This window comes from Eleutherodactylus coqui, chromosome 2 (genome assembly GCF_035609145.1).
Source record: "Eleutherodactylus coqui strain aEleCoq1 chromosome 2, aEleCoq1.hap1, whole genome shotgun sequence".
Lineage (NCBI taxonomy): Eukaryota > Metazoa > Chordata > Amphibia > Anura > Eleutherodactylidae > Eleutherodactylus > Eleutherodactylus coqui.
The window spans coordinates 260,580,453-260,594,845 of NC_089838.1; the positions used below are offsets into that span (position 1 = coordinate 260,580,453).

Sequence of the window (14,393 nt, forward strand, 5' to 3'; positions counted from 1 at the left end):
GTGGAGGGGGGCTCTGAATGTGATTTTGCTGAGGTGGAGGGGGGCTCTGAATGTGATTTACTGATGTGGAGGGGGAGCTCTGAATGTGATTTACTGATGTGGAGGGGGAGCTCTGAATGTGATTTACTGATGTGGAGGGGGAGCTCTGAATGTGATTTACTGATGTGGAGGGGGAGCTCTGAATGTGATTTACTGAGGTGGAGGGGGGCTCTGAATGTGATTTACTGATGTGGAGGGGGAGCTCTGAATGTGATTTACTGATGTGGAGGGGGAGCTCTGAATGTGATTTACTGATGTGGAGGGGGAGCTCTGAATGTGATTTACTGATGTGGAGGGGGAGCTCTGAATGTGATTTACTGATGTGGAGGGGGAGCTCTGAATGTGATTTACTGCTGCTGAGGGGGAGCTTTGAATGTGATTTACTGCTGTGGAGAGGGGAGCTGTGAATGTGATTTACTGATGGGGAGGTGGGAGCTGTGAATGTGATCCTATTGCAGAGGGTGGGGGGAAAGAAGTTCTGGATGTGGTTATGCTGCAGGTCAGTAAGAGGAAGCTCTAGAAGTGAATTTATTGTGTGGGTAGTTTGAACATGAATATACTCCAAAAGGAAAGGGAAGCTTTTGATGTGAATTTACTGCAAGGAAGAGGGGAAAGTTTCGGATGTGACCATATGGCAGAGGAGACTGTGATTTGTGTCATAATATTATTATATGATGTGTTAAATGTTTAAGGCTGAATGTCCACGGGCAGTTCGGATTCCGCCTGCAGGACGCAGCAGCGGCTGAGGACAATTATTTACCTGTCTGAATCTTCTGCATCCTGGTCCGAATCTTCCTTCATCTGCACCATAGATGTGCGCAGATGCACTGCGCGCATACACAGTCCTTTTTTTTTCTAAAAACTCCTGCTTTCCCACAGATCCGTGGTCCGTCCATAGTGTCAACTGCGGGTGTGCTGCGGATCGGACAGCTTCCATTGACTTGAATGGAAGCTCTCCATGCGGCATCTGCCGCAAAATGGAGCAGGTCGCAGTTTGTTTTCTAGACCAAAAGGTCCACAAATCAAATCTGCATGCTTCAATGGATTTGCGGATGCCAGTGCATCCCTATGGGCGGCTTAAAGGGGTTGTCCCGCGGCAGCAAGTGGGTCTATACACTTCTGTATGGCCATATTAATGCACTTTGTAATGTACATTGTGCATTAATTATGAGCCATACAGAAGTTATCAAAAGTTTTATACTTACCTGCTCCGTTGCTGGCGTCCTCGTCTCCATGGTGCGGACTAATTTTCGGCCTCCGATGGCCAAATTAGCCGCGCTTGCGCAGTCCGGGTCTTCTCCTGTCTTCAATGGGGCCGCTCGTGCAGAATGCCGACTCCGTGTAGCTCCGCCCCGTCACGTGCCGATTCCAGCCAATCAGGAGGCTGGAATCGGCAATGGACCGCACAGAAGAGCTGCGGTCCACGGAGGAAGAGGATCCCGGCGGCCATCTTCAGCCGGTAAGTATAGAAGTCACCGGAGCGCGGGGATTAAGGTAAGCGCTGAGCAGGTTTTTTTTACGTCCCTGCATCGGGGTTGTCTCGCGCCGAACGGGGGGGGGGGGGGGGGGGGGGTTGGAAAAAAAAAAAACCCGCTTCGGCGCGGGACAACCCCTTTAATTTGCGGATCATTACCGCGGGTGCCCTGCACGGATTCCGCAAATCAAATTTGCCTATGGACACTGGGCCTAACTTTGTTAATACCGGTACCAAGTGCTAAGTCGGGCAATGGTCACGGACAAGTGACCAAAGCAATGCAAAAATTAAACCTGTGTGGTGTTTGTGTGTTGTTTATGTGTGTCTAGAAACCTCCTACCGATGTGGCATGGATTAAGAACGGCTGCTCTCTGCAGTAACAGGAGTATGTTTTTGTTTAGATGTAAAGTTTCCACACTTCTGTGTAGCAGTGGCGTACCTAAAGCCTAAGGGGCCCGGGTGCAAAAGTTCAGCTGGGCCCCCCCTCCATCTGTACCCGTACCTATACCTAAACCGTGCTAATTTACAAACATGATGCAGCCCCTTGGCATAAGCCTTCTCATCAGGACTCCTTTCCTTGACTACGTAAAAACCTGTTGGTAATGTCTTAGGCCGCTTTCATACGGCCGCACAAATTGCGTGAGATTTGTGCGTTGCAAGACGCACAAAATCGCACATGAATATGACCCCATTGTTTTGAATACAATCATACACAGGAGCGATGTTTTTTTTGTTTTTCTCTGCATCGCACGAGAATATGATGATGTGATGCGAGCTGGTTTTAACACAACAACCCCTCACATCCGTGGGCACAGCACACGTTGGCGAGTGTGATATGGGGCAGAGTTTCACGGCCCAATATCAGACTCACTCGTGTGAAATTAGCCTAAGGCCGGCTGCACACGGCTGGATTTGCATTGCGGAATATGGAGCGGGCATCCGCCTACGGATTCCGCAGCATGTACCGCCCATAGCATGCTATGGAAAAGCATTTTTTTTCTCTACACGAGCGGAAAGCAATTGCGGTTTTCCACTCACGGAGGAAAAAGCATGGCATGCTGTATTTTAATGCATGTATATACCCAGGTTATACCAACTGTACATATATAATTATATACAGGAGAGGTATAACCTATACCAGCTGTACATATATAATTATATACAGGAGATACACAGGTTACATCAGCATGGTACATATAGCTATATACAGGATGTGTATCCCCCTGTATATAGTGGTATGTCCCATGCTGGTGTAACCTGTGTATCTCCTGTATGTATATATATATAATATATATATATATATATATATATATATATATATATATATATATATATATATATATATATATATATATATATATATATATATATATATATATATATATATATATATATATATATATATATATATATATATATATACACACACACACACAGGAGAGGTATATGTTATACCAGCTGTACATATATAATTATATACAGGAGATACACAGGTTACACCAGCATGCTCCATATCACTATATACAGGACGTGTATCCCCCTGTATATAGTGGCATGTCCCATGCTGGTGTAACCTGTGTATCTCCTGTATATAATTATATATGTGCAGCTGGTATAACTTATACCAGCTATACATATATAATTACAATTCCTCCTCTACTCACCTCTGCAGCAGTCTCTGGGCAGCCTGTAATGGAAAGTCCCCCGTCATTTGATCACATGACCAGAGCCTGGTCATGTGATCTGCAGCCACAGGTCCTCTCCCAGGTCCTGTTCATCCAGCGCTCTGGAGGTGCGTAGAGCCGCACTAGCCCCTCCCTCTGGTAATCGCTGGCCAGCAGAGACTGATAGACTGCAGCTGTGACCACTCACAGCTGCAGTCTATCAGTTGGAGGGCCGTGCCGTGGGAGTCTGCAGCCTGTAATTGGCTACCGGCTCCACGTGTAACAGCCCTCCCCTCTGCTCTTGCCGACCTGCGGCGCTGCCTCCCGTCTCTCTCCTCTCCCTTCGCAGCCATCATGCGGCCGACAGGCCGATCCCCTGGGCCCCCTCAGCTCAAGGGCCGGGTATATGCACTGAATGTGCATGTGGGTATGGTGGAGGGCAGCCCCGGGGGCCCCCTGAGCGCAGGGGCCGGGTCGCCATGGCGACCCCAGCACCCCCTGACGCTACGCCTATGCTGTGTAGTGTATGTGGTCCCACCCCGGTGGCAGAAAGGAGGACAGGCCCAACAAGTATCCCATCCATTCTCCACAGACCTCTCCCGTCCCGTGCCAGTTCAGTGTATGTGTTGTGAATCTTGTGAGTGTTCCAGATGTCTATGATGGATGTGGTTTTGTTATGTTTGTCCAGGAGTGTGATGTTTGGTCTGCTGTGGCGGATTGTTTTGTCTGGGATTATGGTTTTGTTGTAGTACAATTTGTGCGGGTTGTTTTCTAGGACTGTCTGCGGAGTGTGAGTGTCTCATAGTTCGTCCTTGTCTACAAGCTCTTGGTGGATTACTGTATTTTTCGATTTATAAGATGCATTAGACGATAAGACGCACCCCAGTTTTAGAGGATGAACATAGGGGGAAAATATTTTGAACTCACCCAGGGACAGCGCAGGGGATAGTGTCAGGCGACGGAGGACAACAAATCTGAAACACCGGAGCTCCGTGTCACAGCGACGCTTGTGTACGGCAGGAGGAAGGGAGGAAGCCAATTGGTGGAGGCGGGTAAACAGCAGCAGTTCCTGCTGGCCCTCACCATCAATCAGCGGCACGTATGGGCAGCAGTGAGGAGGAGAGAACTGCTAGCTGATCGCACATTTGTTTGCGCGAACGCAAACAAATGCCATTAGCGACAAATTTTAGAACGTTCGCTTTATAAGACACATTGACTTTTGCCCCCCCACTTCGGGGGGAAGAAAAGTGCATCTTATAAAGCGAAAAATACGGTATATTTGCTATTTCATGGTCTGTTTTTTCTGTCGTTTTTTGTGTTTATGACTTGATCTTGTATGGCAATCATAACCCCTCTGTTTCTCCAGAGGTTACCCCGAGCCAGCCAACTGTTTGACGCAGTTTTGTCTACACAATCCCAACTGAGGTGAAAGGCATGCCTACCATGGAGCTCTTTCTTGGCCCATATTTGCTTAACAGCTTAAAAAGATGCTTACTTTTTTTTTCCATTTTTGTTTCCCCCCCCACCCCCCCCACCCCCCATTTCAAAAATTCATAACTCTTTTATTTATCCATCGACGTAGTTGTCTGAGGGCTTGTTTTTGGTGGGACGAGTTGTATTTTCTAATGGTGCTTCGTAAAATATCTATATCTATAAAGACGAAAGCCCTCACTGACTCACTGACTGACTCGCTGACTGACTGACTCGCCACTAATTCTCCAACTTCCCGAGGTCGTAGAAACTTGAAATTTCGCACAAGCATAGATTATGTCCAAAATAGGAAAAGCAAATGGGTCCCAGCTCGATTATTCAATTTTAGCGCAAAAGAATTAGCGTCAAAATTTTATGTACGTAATCTAATTCTCTCACTTCCCAATGTCAAAGAAATTTGAAATTTGGCACAAGCATTGATTATGTCATAAATAGGAAAAGCTAATGGGTCCCAACTCGATTATTCAATTCTAAGCACAAAGGAATTAGCGTCCAAATTTTACGTACGGAATCTAATTCTCTCACTTCCTGATGTCATAGAAACTTGAAATTTGGCATGGGCATTGATTATGTCATAAATAGGAAAAGTTAATGGGTCCCAACTTGATTATTCAATTCTAAGTGCAAAATAATTAGTGTCCAAATTTTACGTATGGAATCTAATTCTCTCACTTCCTGATGTCATTTTATATAAAGCAAATTTCGCATGGTTACCTGCACGTGGTGTTTCCTGGGTAACGCAAAATGGTGAACATATTTTTTTCCTCGGTATCTCTAAAGTAACCACGACTTCATAAGATTTTCCGTGTGAACACCAGATAAACACCAGTACCAAATTAACTCAGGCGAAGCTGGGTATATCAGCTAGTATATATATATATATATATATGTGTGTGTGTGAAAGCCCTCACTGACTCACCACTAATTCTCTAACTTCTCGATATTGTACAAACATGAAATTTGGCAGGAGCATTCTTTATGTCTTGTATAGAAAAATTAAAGGGGTCACAACTCAAAAATTTACTGCTGAGTGAAAAAGTATTAGCACACCTGTGTAATGTACCAAATCTAATTCTCTAACTTCCCGATGTTGTACAAACATGAAATTTGGCAGGAGCATTCTTTAGGTCCTAAATAGGAAAAGTAAAGGGGTCACAACTCAATTATTCAATCCAAAGTGTAAAAGTAAGTGCACCCCTATGTAATGTAACTTCTCTGTGTCGTACAAGCGTGAAATTTGTCGCGAGCATTCTTTAGGTCCTAAATGAGGAGAGTAGGAGAGGTTGCACATTCTGCAGAGGGACATCGGTGCATGCAGCCTGAGAAGAATCAAGAGCTCCTCTATGTGTATACATATTTTATTTCTCGGTTACTCTAAAGTAATCTTGACTTTATAAAATTTTCTGTGCAAACAAACATGTAAACAACTGTATCAAATTAACTTGAGCGAGGCCGGGTATATCAGCTAATGTATCATATAATGTACTGGAAAACTTAAAAAATTTAAGTGGAGTAAAATAGAAAAAGCCCCAAAATTCTGCAATCTTTGGGAGAATCTTGTTTTTACTGGGTACACACTGCATCAAAAATTATATAACTTTATTCTAAGGGTTAGTACGATTACTATGATACCAAATTTATATATATATATATATATATATATATATATATATATATATATATATATATATTTTTTTTTTTTTTTTATTTTTTTTTTTTTTTTTTTGCTGTACTACTTTTATTTGTTTCCCCCCCCCCCCCAAAAATAATTTTTTTAAATAATTCCTGCTGCCATTTTCTGACAGCGATAACTTTTTGATTTTTTTTTTTCATTGACAATTGTGCGAGAGTTCATTTTTGGCGAGACGTCCTATAGTTTCTATTGGTACTATTTTGGAGTACATATACATTTTTGATCGCTTTCTATTATACTTAGAGAAGGGGTGACCAAAATAGCGCAATTTGGGGGTTTCTTTTTCTTTTCTGACAACATTCACCATGTGGGATGAATGATGCATTACTTTGATAGATTGGACTTTTACAGACACAGTGATACGAAATATGTTTTTAGGTTTTAATTTTTAGATTGAGTATAAACATGGCTGAAGGAGGGGGTTAAAACATTACTTTGTTTCAATTAAAAAAACTTTTTAAAACCACTTTTAACATTCTTAGTTTTTAGTCCCCATATGGACTTGTGATGGTTTGATTGCTTGTACAATATGATGTAATGCCATAGCATTACATTTCCTGCCAGATCGCAGTATAATCTTTTAATCCACACCACAAGCATGGCTTGATAGGAAATCTGCAATAACAGGCCTGGGACCAGCCATGGCACCCACATAGCACCCTACAATCTCCTTGCGGGAAGGGGGTCAGTGCGACACCCCCAAACATCGTTTGGAGCATTTAAATGCCACTGTCAGAATTGACAGCTGCATTTCCAGCTCCGTTCAGGTGTGCTGCCTCTCGGAGCTGTTGTGGGCAGGTGTTGCCTGAAAGAAACAGCCGCGCACTGAAATGTCACTCCCCGACCACTGGCTCTGCTCTGCGCATGCGCCGGCTGGCTGACAGCTGGCACATCACAGAGTCAGAGCCATAGGAGCAGGTGAGTGCCGCGCTGGTCCCTGCAGGGGCTCGGGTCGGGTCCCGCTGCGAGAATTCTCACAGCGGGATCCGACCCAGCCGTCTGCAGGCGGCCTTACCTGGTCATCAGTTTGTTACACTGACCTTTTTGCACAAGTAGGTGTAATCATGATTGCAATGCAAACTTAAATTAAAAAAAAATAAAGCATACAAATAATCATTGTGTCCCAGTTATATACACTTTGTGCCTTATGGCAAATACATATTGAGCTTGAAGTGTTCCAGAGTTTTCAGAAAGCTTTTCAGAAAAAGCTGTCGTGTACATGAGGAATAACACTATTTCTGACCATTATATTACTTGCTTCCTATATATTTCACTATTTTCTCCCCTCTAGGCTATTTCTGTGATTTTCAGTTCTCTCTGGACTGGTGAGCAGAGCCTGGTGTTAAGATGTCTTCTGTGCACAGAGAGAATTGCAGATTCTACTCTCTAACTGTCCTTAACACACAAAGAGGAGTTACCTCCTCAGGGTTCCTTCACACTTGCGATAAAATTGTGTGTTCTTTGAGAGTTTCGAGAGTGAGTGAAAGCGCAGAATTACGAAGCCAATGATTTTCATTGGTTTCATTCCCATTAGCGATGTTTTCTCTCATGCGATGTGGCGTGAAAAAAAATCACAGCATGTCCTATCTTTCTGCGTTTTGCTATGTTTTATCTCCCGTTCTTCCTATGGAGCCTCTTTTTTTATCGCAACACATGAACTTGCAATTTTCGCGCAATGCAATTTTAACATTAGAAAATACTAGTGTCTTTTCCGTGAGAGCGGCAGCAATGTTTTTGCAACGAAAAGCATCGCTAACGTTCAAAAAGCACGGAAAAAAGATGCGATTTGGCTACAATTTTCTCACGGCAAAATCGTGAACACCAGTGTGAAGGAGCCCTTAAAGCCCATTTACACGGGACGAATGTCGAGCAAACTGCATCAAAAGCTTGTATCCGTAATCCATTCAGTAAGCCAATAAAAAGGGTATCCGACCAAGTCTCTTCTCTGTGGATGACCAAAGCAGTACAACACTCTACTACTAATGTTGGGCTTAACCAGCATGTCTCTCCGACATATGTGACATACCATGCCTCAAAAACTGTATGTGGAGCCCCCTACCCTAATTACTTTCATCACCTTGCTCATAACTAAGGGCTGATGGGACTTTTGTGTAAAGACAGAGTCTGCAATGCTTATAGCCGTTTATTATGTGTTTTATGTATTTTTATAGCACTTGGCAACATTTTGTTTTCTACAACGATCCACCAGCCTTTTTATAAGCACTTTTACAATCCAGATGTAGCTGTCACATATTTTTATGACAGGCAGTGCATTCCAGTGGAGATCTAATCTTTCCTTTTCCTATGAGAAAAAGGAAAGGATGATATAATCTCAAGAAGGTTTTGTGGTGTATCAAGCTCTTTATAATCGGTCCTTATATTCTGTTTAAGTCTCTGTCCACTAGTTGTTTCACAATAATAGAAGGGGTTGTCCAGGCTCAGAAAAACATGGCTGCTTTCTTCCAAAAATGGTACCACATGTGTCCATGGGTTATGTCTTGCAACTCTGTTCCATTTATGTTAGTGGAACTGGACTGCAATACCAGATACAACCCATGGCACAAGGGTGGCATTATCTTTGGAAGAAAGCAGCCATTTTTGTCTGATCCTGAACTACCTCTTTAATCCCTCTCCAGTAAGTCCTAATTTCTCTATGAAGAATTCCATGCAATGAAGAATTGTGGGATATTTCTTATCTGTATTTATATTAGCAGTGCCAGTGATAGGGATTGCCTGGGATTAGGGGTAAAAAAAAAGTGTCTGTGTTTTTTTTAATCTTCCAGAAACAGCACCACTCTTGTCCTTGGGCCTTGTCTGGTACTACAGTTCCGTCCTATTAATTTGGATGAGGATATACTACAATACTAGAGATAGCCCATGGCCAAAAGTGGCTTATGATCAGAACGTAATCTCAAGTATCACCATGTTTGATAAGACCCTATACCCTTGAACTATTGCTTTCCTTCTCAACAGAGATTAATTTTAAGTTTTGTGTTTTTCTTAAGTCCAGTCTAAGGAGACTAGTTGTCACTGCCATATGTTACATGAATGTTTTTAGTATCTCCATACAAAACATTCCAATACCAAGCCTCTCAATCCATAGATCACATCCGCTATAGACACTTCCTTGCAAGAATGGAAGCTAATATTTTTGACGTGAACCGACACCTTTAGCAATTTGAAGATCTTTGCAGTGTTATCATAAGGGCAGCGCAGACGAATTGGAGTGTTAGTGGTAACCTAATGAATGTGTATAACTGCATCAGTAGTTGTCAATATCAAAGGAGAAATTTTTTTTATTCTGGTTCTATTTTTTTTTTTAAACTTCTGACATGTCATAGGGGCATGTCAGAAGCTTTGGTTGGTGGGCATCTTCTTGTGGATTTCCGCGCAGATCACTATAGTGAATGGGCAGAAGTGCTCATATGAACAATGTGTCGTATGAACTTCATAGATTTTGTATGGAGTCCATACACCACTCCGAGCAGTGACAGAACCAGCAGAATGGGCACAGTGCTCAGATGAGCGCTTATGCCCATTTGTTCTAGTGATTGGTGGAGGTCTCAACACCTAGACCCCCAAACTATCTAAATTTCTGACACGTCACTATGACATTCAGAAGTTTTAAAAAAGTTTAGTTATACTTTAAATGGATTGTCTGTGTCCTCTGAGAAAAAGGTTCATGGCTGCATGGAAAGTCAGATTATAAAGTCACAAACCTGTATAACAGGACCATTAGGAGATATTTGCCCTATTTGGAATGGAAATTTGCGTTTTTGTTAAGCTTGAAGGCCTTTTTTCATCTTCATCATGGAACTCTGGAACTCATTTTGATTTGGACTCGAGGACAATGGAAATTTTATGTTCTGGAAAAGAAGAATCCTCCGCTGAGAGCAACTACATTTTGTGATGTCGCTTGTAACTTTTATTGAAGTTGGAAAAGATTTGGAATAATAGCAAAGGGCACATGTCCCATTTCACATTTCCCCAGGCTTTAAAGGAACACCCATTGTTAAAAATGGCTCATGATGTTAAGGCTGGCTTTTAGCTGAATATTTGGATTTTTTTTGATATGTGTATGCTCTTGGAAGGTAGAAACATAGAAGATTGACTGCCCTTATTTCTTATTATTTTTCTTGAATAATATATGTTTCTCCCAGGCATGCTTTAAACCTTGGGTTTTCCAGGTTTTATGAATATGTACATAGTGCATGAAAGGGTTAAAAATAAGTAAGGTATAATCACAGTCCCGGGCCCTGCCAGTCTTTGATAAAACGGTCATCACCACAGAGGAGATAATCAGACCATGTACATGGATGGGCAGATTATTATCTGCCTGTGTGAAAGGACCTTTACAGGCAATGCTCCCTGGGAAAATTATGCAAATTACCTCTCCTCGAGAAGGAAGAAAACTGTCTTTTATAGTGACTCCTTTTGCAGAGAGGTTGACCCTGCAGTCCCACTTCTATCTATTCCACCCTTTATGTAACCTACCAAACATGTAGGGAACAGATGAGCGTACGGTTGCAGGAACAGATAATACATTTTCTTACTATGGAGACATAGTAGTTGTTAACACAAATGTCATTGCAAAGCTTATTGCAAAATTGCTATATTTCTCAATTTAGATGCATTTGGACGATGAATAAAAAATTGGTTGCAGAGGATATAGCGTTGAAATCTATGGCCAGCCTAATTAATACAATTATTTTCTTAATCTAAGTAGTAATTAGAGTAATAAGGTACAGTAATCGTCCTAAGCTTTGTCATGTGATTTATGTATGTGTTGCTTTGTATCGTACAGCTACCTCTTGCCTCACCTCTTGCCAGCCAAGCCAGGCCTGGATATCCATTCTTTACAGCAGTCTACTGGTAACACTGTTCAGAGGGTCTTCAAAATGAGTTTTGTTCCTGTAGGATTCTGGCAAAGATTCATTGCTCGGATGTTAATCAGTTTGTCTGAGATGGACCTTCAGGTAATATGATCATCTTCAACAAGCTAATCAACAGTCCTCTCTGATGGTATATTCACATGGTGGTTTTTAGCTGCAGGTTTGATGTGGAATCCGCATAAAATCTATTGCAAATCCGTGTCCCACTGCTTTTATTGGGATATTTTTTATATGCAGATTTCAAATCCAAATGTGGAAAAATAAGTGGCATGCCACTTCTTGATGTAGATGCCAGGCCCACAAAATCCACACTTAGATTTGTCTTTTTAAAGTGGATGGAGGTGGGCGGGGGAGGAAAAAGCACCCCCCCCCCCCTTCCTTATCGGCAGCGCTTTCAGCAGTGCTAGCGATATTCCTTTGTAGCAGCACAGGAGCGAGCTTCACTGGGACGCACTGTCGGGCATCGTTTACCAACAGCTTGTCCCATCTAAATGGGACAGAGCTCTGCCCATGTAAACACTCTACACGACTGTTCATGACCTTAGCCTTGATGTCAGCACTCATGCAGTTGTTTACCTGACTATCATCTGTGCTGGGGCGATGGCGCACATGCTCTCAGAGAGGGCTTTGAGTGCCCCCTCTTGCATGCATGCCATAGGTTCGCCACCACTGAACTAGGGCATTCCTAATAGAAGCATTGCAGAAATAACCCTAGTAGCAAAAAAAAATCAGATCATTTTGGAATACAAGTACCCCTTAATTTCTACACATTTATATATGTATAAACATAATATACATAGAATAGAGCGTTACCCCACCCAAACAGTTAATTATAATTTAATTAAAGGATTAGGAGAAGAAAAAAGGATTCAGCGCTCACAGGATCCAGGATAGATAGTCCAATAGAGAAAACGTATAAAGTATACCAACTTTTATCGCAACGCGTTTCGGCTTGCGCCTTTCTCAAGCAATACATTTACAGCTTTAAATCACCGCATATATATAAATATATATCTCTTTCCCAATAGCTGATTTCAGCCAGCCCTCAAAAACTTATCTTGGATGCAATCATTCCACCTTTTCTGGAACCTTCATCAGTCGCAAATGATTTCTCCTTAGTCTATTTTCCAGGTCATCTGCTTTATATAGCAAAGTACAAATAAACTGCTTTCATTCACGTATTGCATTCTGCACTGGAACATTTTTTTCTTCCAGTTCATTAATAAATGTTTCTGTTTTAGACAATCTTTCAATAACTTTCTGCAAATCATGTCTTTATAAATCCAAAATTTTCTTTCAGGCTATGAACCTGAGCAGGGAGGGAAGCCAAAACAGAATGACTTTTAGTCACAGCTAGAAAAACATTGTGTGGAGTTGGTTCATTTTGTGTATCATTTTGCATATCCACACCACTAACTTGTGCTGAAATGGCCTGCAGAATAGTATTTGCAGAGGCAGATGAAGACTATAAAACAGGGTCATGCTTACCATTCTCAGCAGAGTGAGATAACCTATTAAAAGTCCCATCAGAGAGGCAAATAAACTATAGCTGTTACATAAGCATTTCTTACCGTGGCTGCTGGAGTAGTTGAACGAGCAAATTTCGCCAACCTGTTTGCCCTATCTCGGCAATTCTCAGTAAAGTGATCAGAATGACCAAAACTTTCAGTGCACCCTGCTCAATATTTGATATTGCCTCCAATGTTGCAAGGGCAGTCTCACGGGGCAAAGTATTTGCAGTAGCGTTCGCAGATGCCGGAGTTCTTTCCTCCTCGTCATCGCAACTCTGTTAAATGAAAGACAGCAGACCAGCCTCTGTTATCACTGCTCCTCCGCTCTTCTGCTCCACCTCAACCATGGTGCAGTACAACCTAAGGCCCAGAGACCAGCAAGGCAGCCAGCACACAGTGTCAAAAATACCACCTCAGAAAGAAAACCAAGCTAGGAAGCTAGCATAACCGATGGGAGCTCTCCCGGTGTGCCTCCACTGCTCACATCACACTCGAGGCCTCACCCTCCTAATCACAGCAAAATATCAATTATAAGGACTGAATTAGGATGTGTATGATTTGGTCTTCTCTCCGGCTTGTATACCATATAGATTAATTTGTTTTCCTTCTACTAGCTGTTCGAGAGCAAGAAAAATACAAAAACACGCAACAGGAAGTCTACAGTGTACAGCTTCACAGGCAACCAGCGAAACCGGTGTAGCACCTTCCGAGTTAAGAGAAATCAGACCATCTACTGGCAAGAGGGGTTGATGGTCACTTTTGAGGGCGGTTACCTTAGGTACGAGACAACAGCCACTACAATGAAGGCTACATTATCCACCACTTAAGCAATTCTGCTAGTTTAGTTCATACTGTATGCTACAGCGTATATATTTATCTCCAGCTGAACATCTTATTTCTTTAGCAAAATACAAACGTTGAAACGGCCTGAAATAGAAAACAATGCGATATTCTCAATATGATGAGTTATTATGTCACATATCTGTTTCCATCCTCAGTGTGGAATCGTCTGATGTTAATTGGAAGAAGAAGAAGAGTGGGGGCATAAAGATCATTTGCCAGTCAGAAGTCAGAGATTTTTCTGCTATGGCATTTATTACAGACCATGTCAACTCTCTGATTGATCAGTGGTTTCCAGGTGATTTTGGTTTGATGTCTGATTTTTCTTAAAAAGGAAAAATGGCAGTATTTTTATGCACCTTTTAGAGTGTGAATGTGTAGAAGTCTTTGTTCGCACGTTGTCTTTTTGCTTCCATTATTACCAAAAAAAAAGTTACCATGTGATATACGTTTTTTTGTTGTTTTTTTTTCAATTGTAATACCTACCAAAGTGCAGGACTACATTTTCTATACACTTATTTGGGTATGCTGAAGCACTGAAACCCAACATGTCCTAAAAGGACACACTCTTGGCATACATTGGATGCACTGAACTTTATGTATATGTGTTCACAAAATGAAGTGAGCCTAGAGTGAACAGTAAAATGTTATGTTGATATTACTTTTATGATGAACACTGGTAGAGCAAAGCTCCCAACGTACACAGTAAACATGAACATGGGATTACATTATCCACAATCACAGAAAACGGCCATTACTTACTGAGTGAGGAGTGCATATCGATGCATC

At 42.1% G+C, this 14,393-nt stretch overlaps 1 protein-coding gene across 5 annotated transcripts in view; it reads left to right on the forward strand.

Annotated features, from left to right (window-relative positions):
• Positions 1 to 14,393, forward strand: part of LRRK1 (leucine rich repeat kinase 1) — a 129,138-nt gene that overhangs the window by 85,402 nt on the left and 29,343 nt on the right. For all 5 annotated transcript variants that reach the window (XM_066592869.1, XM_066592873.1, XM_066592872.1 and 2 more), the window contains 3 exons: positions 11,166 to 11,337; positions 13,379 to 13,542; positions 13,763 to 13,902. In XM_066592869.1, the coding sequence (XP_066448966.1) occupies positions 11,166 to 11,337; positions 13,379 to 13,542; positions 13,763 to 13,902 (476 nt within the window). The remainder of the gene's footprint in view (positions 1 to 11,165; positions 11,338 to 13,378; positions 13,543 to 13,762; positions 13,903 to 14,393) is intronic.